Raw genomic sequence first — 22,697 nt, 5'->3', positions numbered from 1 at the left:
AAATAATTATCCAAATGCTTTCATCTGAAATGTAGGAAAATTGAAAGGAGGTCTACATGAGACATGTATTTCCAAACTACTGTATTACAACGTGCAACAGGAGTCTTCCTCCTGTCCTTTAAGAGGGGACTTTGCCAAGAGATTATCTCTAAATCTAGCTGGAAATTCCATTGAAATTAAAAGGGTAGTATGATTTACAGATCATCCCACTACACTAGATTCTCACTCAAGCTGATACTAGGTAAATGAGCTTCTAGAGACCAACGATGTCAAGAAACAAGGAAGGCATAGTTGGAGAAACTGTTCTTCTTAATCTGCGTGAAATTTTAAAAATATTAATGCCTAAGTAAATCAAACCAAAAGGCTCTATTAATAGAAAGGAAAGTTTGAAAAGAATAGGAAATCTTAATGTGTAAATTTAGTCAATCATATTCAGGATTTTCTGAAGAGAACTAAAGTATCTCAGTATACACATGCACACTTATTTTGCCGAGAAAATAATTGTTTCTCTTATAAATGTATATGAACTGTTCCTAAAATAGAATTACAACAAAATTTCCAAATTGTCCATGAATTGCACAGGTCCCAAGAAGTATTTTATGGACTACTTCTGATCCTAGCAAAATTAGCACTCTGTCTATATCTATGCAAGAATTTCACACACACACATAAAACATGTGAATAAACATGAAAATATGAAATTTGTGTGAATCCATCAGGATCTATTCAAATATGGTATGCCTGCACTAAGCTATATTGAAACAGTTTTGAGAGTGTTTATTTAAGGTTATCCTAAAATTAATGTAATGATACAGCTTGAAGTTAACTTTAATTTAGAAACAAAGTCACTAAAGATCACAAGGTCTCCTCCTAACCATAAGGTTTGCATACTTTTACAATATCTAGCTGTTAAGACACTGTGAACATAACGGAAGGGCATCACACAAACAGAGATAATACTTTATGTCCTTGGTCTATAGTTCAGTTATAACCTGAAGCAAGTTCCCCAACTTGAAAAGCAAGATCATTTTATGACAATCTAAGATGATTAATATTAAGGATAATGCTTAAATGAGTGCTATTCTCCAGAGACAAATACACTTGGGATTATCTAAACAGTAAATAACAAGGTAATAATAAAATAGAAGTTTGCAGAAAAAAAAGGAAAATCAGATAAGCAAACCCCATTGGCTCTCATACCATGTTGGGTGAAGTACTGTTCTGTCATATTGTAAATTAGAGTTCCCCAATACACAGAGTGATGCTCACAAAAGAAATAGAAGCATAAAGAGACAAGTTATAGCTTAGAAATAGCATTAGTTTTGCTAATCATGTACAAAAATCAACTTCATATTTAACGCTATTAATGAAGTGCTCAGTTGAGCAAAACCTATAATTAAAAATAAATACAAATCAGAATTATCTTCATAATGAGAAATGACAGTACCACAATAAGCTGGTAATTTATGAGTATACAGAAATCATTATACCAATATATAACACCCATGGGACTCAGGTTTCATTCTCCACTCTCTAAAAGAAAATTAGCAGAATTTCTGTAGGGTAAGCTGTACTTGTTGAACTGTAGATACACTATAATATTCACTACAAGCTTGATGTTTTGAGGTGCTACACTTGAATTATATTTATTAAAGGCAGCTTCTTACTTTGTCATGATTCTCCTGCCTTAGCCTAGGACCACAGATGCATGCCACCTCACCCAGCCTTCCGGTTGGGCTGGGAGTTGAACCCAAACCTTACATGTGGCCTCAGCCTAGAAAGTATCAGAATCTTAACAACATTTAGCACCATATCTGGGCCTGGACTTAATTTTTCAATAAAATTATTATAATCTTGTTTTATTTCATCTGTATAAATCTCCATATGGTATAAGCCTCAGATTCTGAAAACAATAGAAGAAAGACAAAAAGTTCAATTCTCTCAAAATCTGTCTAAAGCATATTTTGAAACTCAGGAAAAAAAAAGATTGTGCTATTTAAGTTATACTGATGGCTTGAAGATAAATTTATTGCAAGGCCTACATTTTAATCTAAGAGAGTTATCTGAGTCTAGTGACTTGAGGAATGGAAATAGTTTATGATTGATTTAAGAAGTGTATTAATTAATGTTCCTGTGTTAAAATATAAGGTCTGGGACATGACAAAGATACAAAATAATATCAAATCTCCCCTTCTTTAAAATCTCCCCTTCTTTAAACAAACCTATTGTAGGACTATAATAAAAGAATCTTGACCATTTTGAGAATCACAAAATAGCAGAAACCACTGTAAAACCACCGCAGAAGATGGTATCCATTAAATATATGAATATATATGATACACATTTTACTACATAAATTCTGTACTATAGTAAAAATGATTTTGCTCTAATAAACAGATTTCCTTATCATGGCAAATGTATAAGAAATCTCTAGGTTTTTATAGAACATTTACAATAGAAACAACAGTGAAAATTTAATCCAAACTCCACATTTTGTGAGAAATGAAAACTCAGAAACCAATGTGATTTGTCAGAATCACACAGCACAAACAAGCCTAGAAAATAGGTTTTCTTTGTTTAGTACTCATTCCATTGCATTCAGGTGCCTCCTAAACTTCATCAGAGTAAAAACTTATTATTATAGAAGGAAAATCAATTAACAATGATAATTTTAAAAAGGCAGTGCACCCACTGGAGAAAACACCTTTCTTTTTTTTTTTATTTTAAGAGAGATTTTTGTTGTAGGGCATGGGAGCTCACCAGAGAAACAAAGAGCAACAGAGAGACAGTGAGAAATCATCCCCTGAGGGGATGACCATGCCACAATCTGTTCTCCTCCATTCTCCTGTTGGGATTTTGGGCATGCATACACAGTTGCCTAGTGTTGAGTTCTAAGCCACCATGTCTGGGACTTGAACTGTGGTCAACTATGCGGGAGTCTAGTGACATAACCATTACAGCATCTGTTGGTTCCACATTTTTCTGAAAAGATATGAAGTCGAGTGGTACTAAAATATCTTAATAACTTTTGAGAAGTAGAGCTTAGTGGTTCATACTAAGCTTTGGAGGTAAAATGAAGGGATTTAAAGGGACCTAATCCAGGCAATTTATTTCCCTAGCAGTTAATTTTCCTTAGTTTTTGATAACTAAGGTAAATCTCTATTCATTTATTACTGTGTGGATATGAATATAAAACGAAAAAAAATGGCAAGTAATTAATTTGGTAGCCTTTAAAATCCCTGAAACAACTGAAATTCACTTATACCAATTTGTTAATGATATAGGACTAGTGTATTGATTGTAAATCTATGACCAATTAAATACAAAGGTTGGAAACTAGGTAAGTGAGTTTACGAATGGCCAGTTGTTAAGATACCTTTTCAAGTCTTTCAAGTTCACAGAATAGTACCATATAGGTTAGAGTATAAAACAATCTTTTTTTTTTTTTTTTTGGAGAGGTTTTAGCTATAGGGCATGTATGCTTGCCAGACAGATAGAGAGAGACAAAGAGACAGAAAGCAAGAAATCACCCCCCAGGGGAGATGGCCACATCCCAATGCTTCTCCTCCATTCTCCTCTCGGGATCTTGGGCACGCACGCACATGCACCTGGCATGAGTTTAAGCCACTGAGTCCGGGACGCAAACTGCGGTAAACTACATGGGAGTCCAGCGACTTAGCCACTATGCTAACTGCTGGTCTCCAAAATAATCTTTTTTAAAAAAAGTTTAGTTATTCATTTCTTTAGTGAGTTGAAAGAAACAGAAAGAACAAGGCAGAGACATCACCCCCAGTGGCAGTGGTAACACTGTTATCCATCCCTCCAGCTACCCTTGAAAATGGAAAGACACATGCCGGTGTGTTCAGGGAAGTCTCCAGACACAAACCTAGAACGTTCCTATGTGAGTCAACATCTCAGAGCATTGCAGTATTACCTCTGTGCCACCACCCAGCCCTCTAGAAAGTGAAAGAATCTTAAAGATCATAAAGCCCAGTTTCCAAATTTTAAAGATCACTAACCTGAGGCACAGGAAAGGGAGATGTCCTACTCATAATGACAAAACAATCTAGTAAACCTGACCTGCATTTCTTAACAAAAAGCAAATTTTCTTTCTCTAAATCAGTTTCTTATTCCCAGACAAATATTTTAAGAATAGCACTCATAAAACTAGTCTAATTACCACTATCCACTTCCTGAAAGTTGACATACAAATTCAAATAATTAGGTTTGAGAAATTAGAAAATAAATATTTCCCAAGGAAAAGAACAGTCTTTTATAGGGATGCATTTAGTATAACTCAACAATACCTTTGGGATATGGAACCTTCAATTAGAACTGAATAAAGACCAAGTCTTACAACAAGGGAATATAAAGTCAGATAATGGGAGAATAAAGAATTTAAGTTCTTTATACAAATGAACTTAGCCAGCAATTTGCTATAGAAGAAAAGGGAAAACTAGGTTTTAAGGTAGCCATGGCAACTTTCTATCTTTACCATTTTTTTTTTTTACTTAAGTCGAATATCAAAATGTTTCTCTTTCTCAGACTCTGCAGTCTTTATAATATAAATAATGAGGTACAAGGAAAAAGGCACATTTTGTTCTTAAGTTTTAGCATTGTAAAAATGCAGCTGAAAGACATTGGATTTTTTTAAGTCCATTTCTTTCATGAGCTAAGGAGAAAGAGAAAGCCATAGAAATAGCACTCCCAGCAGGGTCTTGACACAACAATCCCACCCCCAGCCTTCAGCCAACCCCAAAACATGTGCCCAAGTGCAAGGTAAACTCAGGAATGTCTAGGATGTGAACCAGAAACCTTCCCATGTGGGTTAGCCTTGCAAAATAGTGTTTTGCTGCAATGTGAAACACTATGACTCCTGAATATAGTCGATTTTCAATCTTATCCATGTGTTTCTTCCTTCTATTCCAGTTGATTTCGTATAAGCCTCGCAAAAGGCCAAAGAACATTCAAATTGCTCCTGTTGAATAGATAAAACTAAGCATTCCCTCTGTGCATCCACAGAGCTTTGCAAGCATTTTTATTATAAATCAGATCTGCAGTGCAACATTCTCTTCAGCTATTTACTCCTTTGATAACTGAGTATTAGTGAGCAGATATGTCATTTATGGCTGACTTTCCAGTGTTGACAGCAGTGTCTAGCAAAAGTACACATTCAATCAGTGTTTCATAAAAGAAAACAGATAAAGAAGTTAAAGAATATAGAGCTCTTGACTAAGGAAAAGGTAGCTTTATTCATAAAAGGTTACATGTACATCTAAACAGTATTTATTTTTAAAGAAATAAGTTAGACGCATCCATAGGTATTAAAAGTTAGCTAAGAGAATTATTCGCTTTTGTAATAAACACATAATTGTACATATTTCTGGGGTACATAGTGACTTCTCAGTACATAAATACAAAGTAAAATAATCAAACCAGGGTACTTAGCATATCCATCATCTCAGATTCTTAAAACAGCTTTCAAACCAGGAGCCTCACGTTGTCAGTGTCCCATATACCATGCTTCAGGGCTGTGGCTCTCCCTCAGGCAGTCTGCATGGGGAGGCCAATAAGAAAATTAAATACACTGTGAGAAAAATTCATAATGCAGAAAAGGACATACTATGTGGAAAATTCCATATTTTCAAATGCTTTTTATATTTGTTAAAAAATTATTTTCTGAGTCAACCCACAAGAAAAGACTTAACTGCCAAAATATATTCTATTATTGCAAAGTAATTTTAATCTCTCAATTTTTTAAAAAAGAGATTAGAGATAAAATCCCAGTGACTGATGCAGTAGGCTCTCAACAAATATTTATTGAAAAAAGTGAATAGATGATGAGTTCTAATAAAGATTGACTTCTAATTTGTATGAGTCCTTCATTTAAAACAGCTTGTATATAAAGAAATTATTGAGACATGGATTTTCATTCCCAATGACATTTCAAAAACATTATCTTTTAAAATACTGAGTTATAATTTATTTTGCTTTTGCACGTGAAAGATTCTGTAGTCTTTAAAATGGAAGTTACACGAATGACCTTCTAAAATAGTTTTAAATGAACAAACTGCAGAGAACAGTTGTTAATTATGAGTTGGTTCTTAGCTCCTAAAGAGTATGACCACATGTCTAGATGTTCACCCTTACAAAAGGTACAGAAATTCATCTACTTAACATTTACTTGCATATGACTTATATTTTAAGAATGAAAGCAAGACATTTTATACATACAATATGTATCTCCAATTCACCCATCTGGTACCACCTCTAGGTTGTATATTGCTTCCTAAGCAATAGTCCTAAAAACCTAAGTTGATAAATTGATTTTTTAAGTATTAATTTTATATTCCTATTTTAGAAGAAAAAAATTCTATGCTAATTGATGGAATATGGAAAATTATGTAAGTATTATCAATAATTATCTAATTCAACTTTTTCTGAGTTCAGAAGCAATTTTCAGATGTTTATTTTTTATTCCATATGCTCAAAAAAGAAAGAGAAAGGTGGGAGAAAGAGAGGAGGAAAGTGAGGCTGTTTAGGTCATTTTAATTCTCAAAATGGAAATGGGATTAAGCTTGTCAACTCATGTTTTAGTGACATAATTAGTTTAACAATTTTGACACAATATGTATAAAACTGAAATGAAAATCTCTCCTCTAAGACAAATTACACCATTATAATTATAATCTACCCTAAATTCCTAAATGGTCAATAGCAGAAATTTCTCTGTGGCAAAGTTAAAATAGTTCCAACATGCTCTAAAGGGGGGTCATGTTTCTACATCGGTGCCTGTAAAGTGAATTCTTTTCTGCTTTGCCCATGGACACTTTGCAGTATAACCCTTATACTTATTTATTTATTTTTTTTGGTGAGGGGTTGTTTGTTGACTTGCTTGTTTCTTTGTTTGTTTTGGTGCTGGAGGGTACATGTACTAGCTAGAGAGAGATGAGAATAAACATGGAGGGAGAGGAGAAGACATCCCCCACGGGAAATCGTCATGCCACAATCCAAACTCCTCCCTCTCTCCCTCTTTTGGGGATTTTAGCCAAACACTGGGCATGTTTCTCAAGCTCCCTGGTCTGGGACTCAAACAAGATAGTTGGCCATGTGAGATCTGGCTGCTTTGACCACCAGGCTACCCAGCAAGACTGACATTTCTAAATTTTAATCATCAGAACATAGGTCAAAAATTCTGTAAAAATCCAGATGTGTCCTTCTCATTTCTTTCTGATCATGTTGTTTACCGTCGGTTATTTATAAAAATCACTTAATGACTATTTCATATGCTATCATTCAAAAAAAAATTACTGAAAGACCCTTTTGTGAATTATCAAATAGAAAAATATTTAATTATTTATACATTAGAAATACTTATCTAGGTACTAATCAACTAATAAAAACTAATAAAGTGCACTTTTGGGATCAAATCAATAGTAATAATCTATGACCAAGAATAATAATCTAATAAATGTATAGAGAACTATCTAATAATCTAATGTCTGTTAGTCATCTAATGCCCAATGATTTCATGTCTAATAAAGGAAAATGTCTAAACAAATTATTAGAACACAAATGAAAGGTGACCAAGAATAAACTCAAGAAAAGCTTTCTAGCACAGGAATTTCAAGTATGAGGTCATTCTGAGGACCAAGAGAACTGTGAGTTCCAGTTTCCATGACAGTATATTCTTTACTGAAGCAGATGTACAGGCAATCATTTCTGATGACTGTGATAATTTAGATCCCTGAAATGACTTCTCTGCCTCTGATTCAATATATACAAGTAAACTGAAGATTTGTAATTCATATTTTCAAGTACCTTTTCTGAAATGGAACAAAAGCTTTGGCAGTGGAATTAGGAATGCAGTCTACTTTCTCAGTCTTATTTCTCATTCTAATAAATTGACAAGTTGATTTTGTGTATTAGTTCCTTGAGAGTTTGATTAGGATGAATCAAACCCTAGTAATCATTAGCTTCATAAAATTAATGTTCAGAGCTAGCAGGATGGTATAATGGTTACGCTGCTCAATTCCAACATGATCAACTGTAATTTAAGTCCTGGACCCGGTAGCTTAAAAATCATGCCAGGTGCATGTACGTGAGTGCATGCATGCCCAAGATCCTGGAATAGGAATGGATGAGAAGGGATTGTGGTGTGGCCATCCCCCTCGGGGGTGATTTCTTAGTTTCCTTCTCACTGTCTCTGTTTCTCTCTAACAAGTGCACATGCCCAAAGGCAAAATCCCTCTTGAAAAATATTAATTTTCTAAATTTGAATAGTTGAAGACAAAGGTGATGCCAACTCATTCTAAGAAATAAAATAACTACCTTTTAAAAAAATCATCTCACCCCATTTATGTGTATGTAAGTAATATTACTTACCAGAAATAGTTGCAGGCCTAAAGACAAAACCTGGTTTCTAATTCCACCTGATCATTTATTGGCTATGTGATCTCAGCCTGAAGGCTTTAATATTCTTATATTAAAAGATGGGGATTAAAGTACCTCCCAACCTATCTTACAAGGTCACTGATAACATAAAATAAACAATGAATAAGAAACAGTTCTGAAAACTATAAAACACTAATAAAATATTATTATTGCCTTACTGTCCCACAAATAACCCATGCCGAATAGTCTATTAGTGAAAGCAGTATAATCTTTTCTACAAACATAAGGAAAAGTCAGCATTATAAAAAAGGAAGGATGAATTTCTGTATTCTTTATTGTGCTTGCCATATGGTGACATATGACAAGTTCACCATAAAGACAAGATGAAACAAAATTCGAATTTTTCACCATTATAAAAACTCTCATTTTCAAAACTAAAAGAAAAAAGTTATTTCAAATTGTGTGTTTTTTCTATGCAAAAATGTATCATTACTTTTCCAATGAACCAATAGCTACATAAATAATGAAACAGGGTCAGAAAAGGACTTTCTAATTGAATGTAAATTTCAAAAGACACTCACCAGAGTAATTACAAAACAGAAAATGACATCATTAGGCTAACATTCCACACAAAAGAATACTTTGTCTTTAATATTTCAAATTACCTAATCAACTTAAAGGAGGATATAGACCTCTCTTTGCTTGTCTGGAGAAAATAGATCTAACCAATTAACTGGAAAAAGTTACAGTTTCTCCATTCTCAGCTGAGTGATTCCTGGGAACATACAAATATATATTTCATATGTTCTAAGCTGCATCTTTATCCTGGACAAAAAGGCAATGAATTTTTATTCTGGTTTAATTCAAGCATTCCTCCTATATGCTCCCATATGAGCTTTCATATGGAACTCTAACCATCTGTTCACTTATGTTCCCCTGACCGGTCTGAAAATTAACTACAGAAAGAAATCAGATCTAAGTCATCTTTGTTTCCTCTAGCTAGTAATTCAATAACTGGCACATAGATGGTGTTCAATAAATGTTGACTAAATAAACTGAAGGTACAACTTTCTTTTAAAGTCTAATGTTCTTTTGTATTCAAATTTAATCTTTAGATTTTAGTTATACAGATAATATATATTCTGGTTAAATAATAGATTTATACAAGTTACAACAACTATTGGGGCATCTGAAAAGTCATAATGCATTTTTGCATAGAAAAACAAAAAAATATATATCATGACTTTTCTGACACTCCAACAGATTTATTGAACTCAGAAAATTAAACATTTTATATTTGTTACATATACATAAATGAATTTATCCTTTAAAAACTCATTTACTAAATATCTGCTATAGTCTAGTTATCATTGCCAAAAGAGGGGGAGATGCAGAGTCAGGCGTGTCTCATTCTCCCCAGGAGGTTAGTTAGTACCTGATGAAGGAATGAACTGAGTAAAAGTTATTCCAGTATGTAGTAAGACTACAGCACGACTGTGGAGGGGCAGCAAAGTACAAGCAGAGGGAAGAGTTATATGCAAGCTTATCCAGGAGAGAGACATTTGAATGGCTGTTTAAAAAAAGAAAGAAAAAACAACAGTAGAAGTCATTTAAAACAAAGAACTAGAGGCATTTCAGGCATCAATAAAACAATAGGGCACACACAACTCTACTAGCAGAGAGAGGGTAGCATGGAGGAATATGGCAGATGACAATAAACAAAGAAAAAGTGGACCTTATTTTGTAGAAGGCTCGATAGGCTAAGATGGATTTATCTGGCATCTTCTGGAAGGAAGTGTTAAGAACTATTTTCAAGGGGTTGAGAATCTACTTAAGATTAAAAGTAATAGCTTAAACATTCTGTTAAGAAAAATGGAACTTTAGATCGATATAGAGATGAAGTAATAAAAAAGTAACATAAACACTTAATTCGAAGTAACTTAGTTATCTGAAACTCATGATTCAGTTTTCAGATTAAATAGTATCCCTGAAAATGAAGGGTAAGAGGCAAATTAGGTATGACTGTGAACTGTAAATGATTTACAATTTTGCAAAACTAGAATATTTTCTTACTTAAAAAAGAAGCATTTCTGTCTCTCTGTAGAAACCACATCTCCAAATATATTTATCTTTGTCACTGAAGCATGCACCTTATCTTCAATTCAGTCAACAACACTATTATGAATGTCAATATTAGACAGAAGTGAAAGAAGAAACAATGTTCACAGACTTTTCACTAGATTATTATTGCTGGGAGGCAAAATGCCCCAGAATGAATAGTGGCTATGTTCCCACTCTCCTGTACATTTGAAAAGAGCTCATCTAGCAATCCAACTGAATAAAGTATATAGTATTTATATAGTATTTAAAACACAGCACATTATCAAAATCGCAACTTGGTTCTGGAAATACTCATTTTTTCTGTAATACATCATACATATGTGTGTGTACACTCATATATACATACACACACACACACATATGTTTTAGTGATAGAGGTTTTTTTTTTTCATTGTTAGCAACTAATGGAATATAAGTTGTTCTCAGGGAAAAATAAAACTATAAAATATTAACCTGAACTTCAGTAAAATAAATGTATTTGTACAAGTACATATATAGCAAATGAGACTTAGTCTCTCACAAGTACTGCTCAATTTGTCACTTTATGCAAAGGGACAACAAAGAGAAATATGAATGAAAATGGGAAAACCAGCTACAAAATACTACTTCTATTTCATTTAACAATCATTTTATAATTTCCTCCCCACATGTCTCCTCAGGGCCTGAAAAAAACAATAGTCCAACTAATTCAATTGTAACAGGATGCCACTTATTTGTAGTCTTTTTATTTTGCTTCTTTAAAAGGAAAACAAATAGCCATTACTAAAAAGTTATATTTCTTTTTTTCCCTGTAAGTAATTATCAAAGATAATCTAAAAATATAATAAAGAAAATAAGGTATAAACAGCAAATGTTTTAAAAACAGAAAAATTCTGGAAAAATATTCTTAATATTAAATGAAACTCTACTCTTCTATAAATGAAATTCCTCACCCAGCCCAGTGTTTGAGTAAAAAACTATTATAATAATAAAATACTGAAAGCATACTGAATTGTAAACTAGGATAATTCATAAAATAATTATGATTAGAAATTGATATGAATTTTGATATTTTTCCTTTGAACTAATTTCTTTTCTCTGTTTTCTTTTATATCTTATTACATTTAGCATCATGCTGCTATTCCTGCAAGTACTGAACAAGCAGGGGATGTGAATATTATACCCTTAAATAAATGAATTACTCCATCACCTCTGATCATCTATACATACTCCATCTTCCAAAAGCTCATCATTGTTACATCATTAAGAAGACAGTGATCTTTTCTACAACATGCATGAAATTTTTGGACAATGCAATTGTGGCACTGGCACGTGCTTTCATGAAGAAAAACTTCGCAGTTCTATGGCATTCATTGTTTGACAAATCCAAATACTTTCCTTATCATTCAGTTCCTGTTGAACTTACTGTCTGTGACTGTGGAATCCTTAAGGGCCCATTAAATTTCTGAAGAAAAAAGCTAAGATGAAGGACATGCCACTCCAAATTCATGTGCTACTCGGCCTAACTATCACTACACTAGTACAAGCTGTAGATAAGAAAGTGGATTGTCCACAACTGTGTACATGTGAAATCAGGCCTTGGTTTACACCAAGATCCATTTATATGGAAGCATCTACAGTGGACTGTAATGATTTAGGTCTTTTAAATTTCCCAGCCAGATTGCCTGTTGACACACAGATTCTGCTCCTACAGACTAACAATATTGCAAAAATTGAATACTCCACAGACTTTCCAGTAAACCTTACTGGCCTGGACTTATCTCAGAACAATTTATCTTCAGTCACCACTATAAATGTAAAAAAGATGCCTCAGCTCCTCTCTGTGTACCTAGAGGAAAACAAACTTACTGACCTGCCTGAGAAATGTCTGTCTGGACTGAGCAACTTACAAGAACTGTATATTAATCACAATTTGCTTTCTACAATTTCACCTGGAGCCTTTATAGGCCTTCATAACCTTCTTCGACTTCATCTCAATTCAAATAGATTGCAAATGATCAACAGTAAGTGGTTTGATGCTCTTCCAAATCTAGAGATTCTAATGATTGGGGAAAATCCAATCATCAGAATCAAAGACATGAACTTTAAGCCTCTTATCAATCTTCGCAGTTTGGTTATAGCTGGTATAAACCTCACAGAAATACCTGATAATGCCTTGGTCGGACTTGAAAACTTAGAAAGCATCTCTTTTTATGACAACAGGCTTATTAAAGTGCCCCATGTTGCTCTTCAGAAAGTCGTTAACCTCAAATTTTTGGATCTAAATAAAAATCCTATTAATAGAATACGAAGGGGTGATTTTAGCAATATGCTACACTTAAAAGAGTTGGGGATAAATAATATGCCTGAATTGATTTCTATTGACAGTCTTGCTGTGGATAACTTGCCAGATTTAAGGAAAATAGAAGCTACTAATAACCCCAGATTGTCTTACATTCACCCCAATGCATTTTTCAGACTCCCCAAGCTGGAATCACTCATGCTGAACAGCAATGCCCTCAGTGCCCTGTACCATGGTACCATTGAGTCTCTGCCAAACCTCAAGGAAATCAGCATACACAGCAACCCCATCAGGTGTGACTGTGTTATCCGTTGGATTAATATGAACAAGACCAACATTCGATTTATGGAGCCAGATTCACTGTTCTGTGTGGATCCACCTGAATTCCAAGGCCAGAATGTTCGTCAAGTGCATTTCAGGGACATGATGGAAATTTGCCTCCCTCTTATAGCTCCTGAGAGCTTTCCTTCTAACCTGGATGTAGATGCTGGGAGCTATTTTTCCTTACATTGTAGAGCTACTGCCGAGCCACACCCTGAAATCTATTGGATAACGCCTTCTGGTCAAAAGCTCTTGCCTAATACACTGACAGAGAAGTTCTATGTCCATTCTGAAGGCACACTAGATATAAGTGGCATAAGCCCAAAAGAAGGAGGTTTATATACCTGCATAGCAACTAACCTAGTTGGTGCTGATTTGAAGTCTGTTATGGTCAAGGTGGATGGTTTCTTTCCCCAGGATAACGATGGATCTTTGAATATTAAAATAAGAGATATTCAGGCCAATTCAGTTCTGGTATCTTGGAAAGCAAGTTCTAAAATTCTAAAATCCAGTGTTAAGTGGACAGCTTTTGTCAAGAGCGAAAGTTTCCACGCTGCCCAGAGTGCTCGAATACCATCTGATGTCAAGGTATATAATCTCACTCGTCTGAACCCGTCAACTGAGTATAAGATTTGTATTGATATTCCCACCATCTATCAGAAAAATAGAAAACAATGCATAAATGTCACCACAAAAGGTTTGGACTCGGATCAAAGAGAGTATGAAAAGAATAACACCACAACATTTATGGCCTGCCTTGGAGGACTTCTGGGGATTATTGGTGTGATATGTCTTTTCAGCTGCCTGTCTCAAGAAATGAACTGTGATGGTGTCCACAGTTATGTGAGGAATTACTTACAGAAACCAACCTTTGCGTTCAGTGAGTTTTATCCTCCTCTGATAAACCTCTGGGAAGCAGGCAAGGAAAAAACTACATCATTGGAAGTGAAAGCAACTGTTATAGGTGTGCCAACAAATATGTCCTAAAAACAACCAACGATACCTACTTCAGAGAAAAGCTTGAGACTGCAATTGTGCTAAAAAATAAAGGGGGGGAAATGGCAAGAAATATTACATTCTAGAAAGAAGTTAAAGCTTCACCAATGCTGCTCCTGACTAATGGAAATATGTACAAGTTCAGCATTTTAATTAAGTGGTTTCAAAGAGTACTGTGGCAACCAAATAAAATAACTACATTTTCTAAAACTTTCATGTAACTTTTATGTCTGGACTACAGTTAAAGTGGACAAAAACATTTCTGTATTTTTTTTAAGTATATAAGAGTAGCTGAACTGAGCAATACCTCCTCCTGTGTTGTATTACACATATTAGCCACGAGTTTTTACAGTGACCAGATAAACTCGAATTGACACGTGGTGTAATAAAATGGACAAATTCTGTAGAGTAGACACAGTGAGTATGTGGACTTCTTTTATAAGGAAAAATACATTTTGGATTAAAATCAATTGCTTTTGTCTTGTTTTTGTTTCTAAATAAAGAATAATTTCTGGGAAATATCATCTGACCAGATATCATTGAAATGACGTTTTTAGATAGTGGTGTTTTTAGTAATAAAGTTCAGAATGCTGAGAGTTAGACACTTTATTGTGTTATGTATCTACATTTTTATACCACACAAAATGGATTTTAAAAGGCATTCCATTGACATTAAAATGCAGTAATAAAACTAATTTACTCTTTAACTATGGACAGAAACAAATCCTCTAGAAAATTATGTGCTCACTTAAAGATTTTTCTTTTCTTAAAAAGTAGTGGTTGGAGTGGATTTAATTACTAGTTTTCAATAATGTAATTTCAATATTTAAGCAACTGAAGTCTTATTTTAATAAATAATATTAGTTTGGCTTTTAGTTGCTCGCTTTGCAGAAACTATTACCAAATTTTGGTAGGACTTGTGATCTAGGTGCTATCTCCAAATCTGTAATTCTAAACACATGATAGGCTTCACTACGATAATAAGTAAATAACTTATTTTACTGTGCTGCAAACATAGAAAGGAAATAACAAGTCCCATTCTAAGACTAGGATTTGAGAATATCACTACAAAATATATTGAATTGTACAAAATTTATCAGGCTCAATTTTTTGAAATTCACCCTCTTATTTAGTTCAGCTCAATATAAAATTTACATTATTTAGATAATTTCAGAGTTTAATAAAAATTTAAGAGAACAGTTTTGTTAAGGTAAAGCCTCTAAAATTAATAGTAAAAGAAAAAAAAAACTATAACTAAAAAAGTGTTATTGTGTTATTGTCTAAGACTATATCTAAGCACCGAAAATCACAGATAAAAAGACAGCAGATCACTAAACTGAAGGTACATTGACATTATTAATTATTTAAAATTTTTCTATAGGAAATACAGGATTTTATTTGGAAAAAAAAAGGGATTTTATTTTATTTTTTTAAAAAAATCTTTGAGGTTTAAGTAATTTTTACAAACGAAATCCATTCTTGAAAACAAGGTATTTTTGTACAAATAAAACATCATGGAACATAGTTCTTATAAGGTATTCACTCTTTTCTCCAAACCTACATAGTTTTCATATTAATTGCTGTTGTTCCTGTTCAGAATCAAGGGTTTAACTTCTCTTACAGTAGCTTGCTACACATTATCAACATGTCACTGGCCTGTAACAACTCCAGCACTGCAGTCATATCAATTTATTTGTTAATATTAGACATTTCTTTTATGATAACACTGACAGTTTCTAATTAATTCTAGCTATTTTTTTAAATGAGGAAGGTAAATTATTCTGGACTCTTTGAAACAAAAAAGACAAACTGTGTTAATTTTAACACAACAAAAATACAGAACCTGCTAATTCAATGTGCTTCCCAAACACAAATTTTACAACCTGATGAATCACTTTCACTCGGAGGCTGACATTAGAATTTATCAGTAAGACATGCTCATACATCATGAAAGGTTTCAGCACCACGGACAGAGCTTTGTAGAGCTCAGCTATTTGTCAAAAATATAGGAGCTGAAATACGACCTATTAGGATGCGGGTATTGTATAGGTCAGCAAGAACTTGTGCAGGTATCTTGTATGTTTCTTTTAAACCTATGTGCATGAAAGACCATCACAAACATATCACAGAGCTGAGAATTCATCTCTACCTACACAATTTTTAAAATTATTACAACAAAAACATCCTGAAGAGACATCTAGTAGTTAGCACTAAAATTATGTATTTTTATTACAGTCATATAAATACATAAGCTCAAAGAAAGTCACGTTTCCATTCATTCACTTAAATTTCTGTCAAAATTGCCAGTGAGAAATAAAGGACATTTGTTTCAATAACAAGAATGGTAGTTTTTATTCCCTAGGTTACCTCTTCAACCTCACAGAAAATTAACTATGAACTGGTCAAAGCAATCAAAGCACGTAACTCACAAATTTGTGATTAATACAGATGGACTTGTTGTTATAAAGAAAAAACTTTACCTACAATAAATAGAACTCTAAAGTTTATGCATCTGAGAATGTCATTTGCTCACCTAAATGGAGGAAAACATCTTTTCACAAAAATTATCTGAGAAAAGTGATATTTTCTAATTTATGTTATAAAATAAAATTCAACTTTTCTGAAAATAAGCATGCCCAATTGAACCCAATATATGAAGACAATATATATCAAATTCTGTAACTGTCAGTTTAACCAGACAGCAACATGCTGTCAGTCATATGCTGAGCATTTTACAAAAAAGAAATGAAGTAGATTTATGGTACTGTATCAGTCTTTTGATGGTTATTTTAGTGCTTAAGTTTTTATTCTAATTAGTTTTAAGCAAAGCTTCATATGAACAAGTATAAATCTAAAATAATGCCTTAGTTTATTCATTAATCTTTTGTTTATGTTCTAGAAATATTATATGGCTACTAGTCACAAGAAAAACAGAAATAAACTACACAAATTCTCCAACATCTAGGGACTGACACTCTACCAGATTACACTTTGGTTTCTTTTCTTTATCAATGTTTTCACAAATACATGTTAACTATGTTAGTTAGTGAAGTCCTGGTATTAATCCATACTTTCATAAAACAGAGTACTCAAAAAATCACACATTGATTTTCCTAGGTCTAAAATGTTTACTTATTCAAATGTTGATTTAGGGACTTGATTCAAAATTTGAGGTTGTCAGGAAAGTCATGTCATATTTTTCTATGGAAAAATGCATCATGACTTTGCCAAGAAACTAATAACTACTGATCTCACTCAATATATCTACTGAAACTAGCCAATACTGTACTTATAATAGTTAAATTATTAGGCATATCTGCTTACCATAAATTACTTATAGGCATAATAATTTCATTAACTATTTCCACTATTTTAAACTCATCAATTTTGGTGTCCTAAGAAGATGAAAAATTAAATTCAAGAAAGTAACCTAGCATTGGCAAAGTGTTTATATATTTTACAATGACAATCACCTTTCTCCATCCACACTAACTCTTACAAGATCTTCCTATATCCATGGAGGAAAACAATACAATTCCATGGGTTAGACTTATAGTTAAAAATCTGAAGAGATAGTCAGAAATCAATACAGCAACCATAAAAACAGCTAAAAATTTAGAAGTATATATTGCTAAATAAAGAAAAAATTCCAATAAAAGGACTCTAAAGTTATTGTAAGTATTAGAAAAAAATTCTAATATCATGTATCTTCATTAAAGACATCTTGAGCTTCACCTAAATGTTGACTTTCTAGGAGACAAGGAATAGTTATTAAATGGTGGCCACACTTTTTTTTTTTGATCCAACCTCATTGTTTAAAGCATTTACTAAGACAAATTACAGCAAATAAGTAATCGTTTTTGTACAGAAGATGAATGCTACAAATATGTTCACTGTGTTGAGGAACCCAAATGGCCATTTTGGGATAAATTAAACAGAAAAAAAAGTGTAATAAACTTATCTTTCATCCCTGGTCTTATGACCCCACTGCTATAATATCATTTAACCTGACTAATGCTTTGCTAATGCATTAGTAATGTCCTGAATAGGGAGAGCTGCAGCATCATACAGCAAGGAAAAAGCTATGCCTAGAACCAAAATGCTACAATTGGAGCATGCTCAATATCATGGAGTTCTGGAAAAAGAAAGAAATTAACTCTAGTTTCAACACAACAGTAGTTGTTTAGTGTATTCATTTGAAAAGTGAGGACTTTATTGCTAAGGACAACCACAACTTAGTTTTATCTTATTCTTCTGAACCAAAAAGAAAATGAAAGTATTATTTTTACTCTGGAATAAAAAACAAAATCAGAGTTAATAGTCATAAATCATATTTCTACTCCTACAAGAAATTATTAACAGATGAACCAGCAGATGGCATAATGGTTATGTTGCTGGACCTCCATGTAGTCGGCTGCGGCTCAAGTCCTGGACCCAGTGGCATAAAACTCATGCCAGGCATGTGTGCGTACGTGTGAAAATCCCAAGAGGAGGATGGATAAGAAGGGACTGCAGTATGGCCATTTTCCCTGAGAGGTGATTTCTCTCTTTCTATCTCTCTGTCTTTCTCTGCCTCTTCAGAGAGCACAGGCATCCTATAGCAAAATATCTCTCAAAAAATTACTAACAGAAATTGTAAAGAAAAATATTCCAGCAAAATATAGGTTTCCAGAAACTTTTCTAAACATTTCCCTAGTGATATACACAAAAGTCCTCATAAATTGAGTAGTAAGCATTCGGTGTTCTCAACTGAGAAGATAGGATATATAGTAAAACATGATTCCTTTCACTCATCCTGAAAATAGACATGTCCACAGAGATCTGAATGTACCAAAAGTAATTCACTTCATATATATCTCAGAAGGCTCTTAGCTTATCTTCTAAATAAGCCATTTATTGTATACCAGCTAATGGATTAAATACCTCACAGATTCCTCAATAGGAATTGCTCTTAAGAGCAAACAGAGGCCTTCAACTAGGTAATAGCTTAAGAACCAATGTCATGTATGATTTCAAAATTATTTGTGAAGAGGCCCAGAATAACAAAGCATAAAAAGAACTATAGTTGACCTTAGTAGCCTTTTTGAAGAATGAAATATGATGATATTTAAAGACCTCATCATACTTTTTGTGTTAATATTTATCTTTTCTAACTCTACTGTATCTTCAAGAAACTAATAGTATTATGTGACCACTGTAAGAAAAATTCAACTTCTCATTAAAATATATGGTTCAGCATCTGAAGTTATTGATTCAAAATCCAATTGTGATATCCCTTTATAATGTTTACCAGCCTCTGGAACAAATAATATAGTAAACTTGGGACATAAATTGACCCTCTTAATCCTTGCATTGAGAGAATCAGAGTATAATAAAATAACCTCCCTGTCATTTATGGTACCAGACTCAAGGCTGATAAGAATAGAAAAGGTTCTTAAACCATCTGAAGTACCATTATTAAAGCAATATAGTTACACATACCAAAACAATTATTCAAAAGAGTACTATACAAAATTGAAATTCATTATCAGAACTAAGATCAAGGTCAGAAAGCTCTGGTAAACAGCCTTTTAATAATGGTTGCAGAGAAGAGTCACCTATTCAAAGAGAAAAAGAAATCATAACTCCAAACTAACTTTAAGACTCTAAGTTTCCTATTCCTGTTTCCTAGTCCTTCACTAATAAACCAACACATCTGTATGTGATGTTTAGACTTCATAATTTTCTAAAAGCATATTTACATATAAAATACATGAATATGTATCCTTATGCAAAATAGCATGCCAACTCAATCCCCTGAGTGTAAAAAATATATATTCTATCCATGGATATGACAGAGACAAGGTATGAAAATAAAATAACTTAAAATTCTCACTTCTTTCTACTAACACCATGTTTATCCATACAAATCAATAGGAATTAAGTGACTGCAGTGGAAAAAAAAAGTGAACTACATCCAAAATAACCAACTGAGGATAAGGAGAATTAAGTTTTCCCTCCAACGGATTATGTGAACCTTAGCCCGGGCTCAGTATTGAAGTGGCAATGTCACACTTGAGATATTTTTCTAGCATGTAGAATGCATGCCAGTGAATAACTACAGTATTAGCAGGGCCAGCAGGTGGATGGTGGTTAAGACACTGGACTCCCACATAGCAAACCATGGTTTGAGTCCTGGCTCCAGAGGTGTGTGCATGCATGTGAGCCCAAAATCCTTAGAAGACAATGAAGAAGAGATTGCAGTGTGGTCATCTCCCCTGCGGTAGTGGGGGGTGATTTCTCAATTTCTCTATCTCTCTGTCTCTCTCTATCTCTCTGTGTCTCTCTCTCTCCAACGAGCATATGTGTCCAATCGTAAAAAACTAAAAATAAATAAATATAGTATTAGTATATTATATTGGAAAAATATGTACTCATATTTACTTACATAGCATGATTAAATCTAGGTAGGAAGGAAACATTCACTAAATTTTAAATGTGTCAGACTTACAGTTTTCTATATTCTGATTAAATGAAAGCCAGATATAAATTAGAAGGAATGTGGGAAAAATGAGCATTTACGATCTTACATGTGCCAGGCACAGTGATAGGTTTGCATCTCTCTATATATATATGTAAGCATGTCATCTGTGTGTATGTAGGTGACATATACAGTACACATTTTATATTATAAAATGACATTTACAGTACACATTTTATATTATAAAATGACATTTACAGTATACATTTTATATTATAAAATGACATATACAGCACATAATTTATGTTTTCACATACTATAGATAGTATGTTTTGTACATATAATTATGATTCAAAGTTTTTGAAATACCCATGAGTTCAGGGTTAACATCCCACTTTATCAGTCTCACCTAAGTTATTTTTCTCAAGATGATGATGATGATAATAATAATGATAATACACCATAGGGCATAAAAACAAAAAGATGCAATGTGAAAATAATTATACTCAGGTACTTTATAAGCATGTCACAACCCATGAAAACAACTAATAGGTGAAACAACAGGGAGGAAATAATCTTTACATACTATCCCAACTAGACAACAAAGAAAGCTGGTAGTAGACTAGGTATGGCTTTATGCCATAAGCTGAAGAATTTTAATTTAAAGGTTATTTGCAAAATAAACTAATTTCAGGTATTTAAAATATATCTCTCTCATAAAATTAATTGAGGGTCAAAATGTCACTCCAACTCTCTCTTGTCTCCCCAAACGGCAAATAAACGAAAGAGATCCTAGGCATTCTGGGTAGTTTTGTATATAGATACCCAACTGTAATAGAACACTCTGGCCTATGTTTTTTTTAATTTAAAACTGACCTATTTCTATTTCCACTGTCAATCTCTTTCAAAAATTTCGCAAATAAACTACATAGAGTTCAATAAATATATAAGTGTAAAAATAGATACAGGTAAATCAGAAAAATGTACTGTGTCTCAATTCTTTGGACTACGAGTTATATGAAACTAGACACATTCTAACTATTGGACCTCACAGGTATGACTGTCTTCAGATTACATATATATTTTAAATTGTCCTTTTCTGTGTTTCTAATTGAGATCTTGGACTCAAAAACAACTAGCAAAGACTAGTTGTAGAAATATTGATCCACATACATTTGCTAGCCAATCTACATTTTCTGTGGTTTCTTACCACTATGCTCTCTTGAGAAGAAATGTTTTATTAAGATTACATGATATTAGGTATGCAAGTATAGAAACTGCATTATGTCACATCAATTTATATCCTAATTTTGAAGATGATTTTTAATACATTAGAAAACAAAATCTGGAGATAATCTTTACTATTAAATTTTCACAAGAGTGTTTTTAGGAATGATGATACTAGGAGTGTTAAATGATTATTTTTCAATTCTAAAATAATGTTGGGAGCCAGCAGTTAGCATAATGGCTATGTCGCTGGACTCCCACGTAGTCGACCACGGTTCGCGTCCCGGACGTGGTGGCTTAAAACTCACGCCAGGCGCACGTGCATGCGTGCCCAAGATCCCGAGAGGAGAATGGAAGAGAAGGGATTGTGGCGTGACCATCCCCCCTGGGGGGGTGATTTCTCACTTTCTGTCTCTCTGTCTCTGTCTGGTGAGCGCATGCACCCTATAGTGAAAACCTCTCAAATAAATAAATAAATAAATAAATAATATTTTGTTTGACAACTTTTTTGGAGATTTTCGCTTGAAACCAAGGAGAAAACCTGAAATAGAAAAAAACTTGAGTAAAACCATATCCATCTTTCCTTAATACCTGTGTGATAGTTAATTTTGGATGTCAACACATAGGATTGAAAAATGTATGGAAAAATGGTGAAACATTATTTCTAAGTGTGTCTGTGGGGTGTTATCTGATAAGATGGGCATGTGAGTCAGTGGGCTGAGCAATGAAGACTCACCTTCAATGTGTGTGACACCATTCAATCATCTGAGAGTAAGGGAAGGAACGACAAAGAGAGAAAGTAAAGGGTTCTCTTTCCTTTCTCTCTACCCCATCTCTGGACCCTTCCATCTAGAGTATGCTAAGTAAGCTACTCTTGTCCATTGCTTGTTCCACTCA

The 22,697-nt window shown here is 33.5% G+C and overlaps 2 protein-coding genes across 2 annotated transcripts in view; one reads left to right on the top strand and one right to left on the bottom strand.

The window, feature by feature from the left end:
• The window catches only part of LRRN3 (leucine rich repeat neuronal 3), a 42,423-nt gene extending 27,862 nt beyond the window's left edge, over nt 1-14,561 (top strand). The window contains exon 2 of the mRNA XM_006149435.2: nt 11,623-14,561. Coding sequence (XP_006149497.1) covers nt 11,978-14,104 — 2,127 coding nt within the window. The 5' untranslated portion in view covers nt 11,623-11,977 and the 3' untranslated portion in view covers nt 14,105-14,561. The remainder of the gene's footprint in view (nt 1-11,622) is intronic.
• The window catches only part of LOC102485309 (mitochondrial inner membrane protease subunit 2), a 1,014,188-nt gene that overhangs the window by 508,647 nt on the left and 482,844 nt on the right, over nt 1-22,697 (bottom strand). The gene's annotated exons all lie outside the window — the stretch shown is intronic.

The sequence above is a fragment of the Tupaia chinensis genome, unplaced genomic scaffold (genome assembly GCF_000334495.1).
Source record: "Tupaia chinensis unplaced genomic scaffold, TupChi_1.0 Scaffold000262_1, whole genome shotgun sequence".
In the NCBI taxonomy this organism is placed as follows: Eukaryota; Metazoa; Chordata; class Mammalia; order Scandentia; family Tupaiidae; genus Tupaia; species Tupaia belangeri.
This window is presented reverse-complemented; position numbering and strand designations above follow the sequence as displayed.